This window comes from Eurypyga helias, unplaced genomic scaffold (assembly GCF_000690775.1).
Source record: "Eurypyga helias isolate BGI_N326 unplaced genomic scaffold, ASM69077v1 scaffold23480, whole genome shotgun sequence".
NCBI lineage: Eukaryota > Metazoa > Chordata > Aves > Eurypygiformes > Eurypygidae > Eurypyga > Eurypyga helias.
Window position 1 is genome coordinate 1220 of NW_010225335.1, and position 377 is coordinate 1596.

General features: G+C 64.5%; 1 protein-coding gene across 1 annotated transcript in view; it reads right to left on the bottom strand.

Annotated features, from left to right (window-relative positions):
* The window catches only part of LOC104507792 (protein-methionine sulfoxide oxidase MICAL1-like), a gene marked incomplete at its 3' end in the record, with an annotated part of 3851 nt that overhangs the window by 812 nt on the left and 2662 nt on the right, over window positions 1-377 (bottom strand). Inside the window, 1 exon segment of the mRNA XM_010149198.1 lies at window positions 200-376. Coding sequence (XP_010147500.1) covers window positions 200-376 — 177 coding nt within the window.

The window sequence follows — 377 nt, forward strand, 5'->3', positions numbered from 1 at the left end:
GGTGGGGCTGCATGTGGGGAGGAGCTGGGATGCTCCCCCATCCTGAACCCACCTCAGATCTCCGGTGGGGTTGGGGACAACCCCACCAAAGCATCCCACTACCAGGACTCAGGGACCCTGCCCCCAGGGATGGGGTGCACCGGGCAGCCGGGATGAGAAACGCTCAGGGAGAGGGAATATGTTGGAATCAAAGCATCTCCCAGCCCTCAGGGAGAAGGGAAACTGAGGCACGGCATGGTGCTGCAAGGGGGACCCTCACCTCCACCAAGCAGTCGCCCACCAGCCCAACGAGCAGCCGGGCCCCGTTGTGCTCCCGCACCAGCGCCGCGTTCTCTGAGCGCGTCATGCAGGTGAAGTCGAACATGTCCACGTCCGGC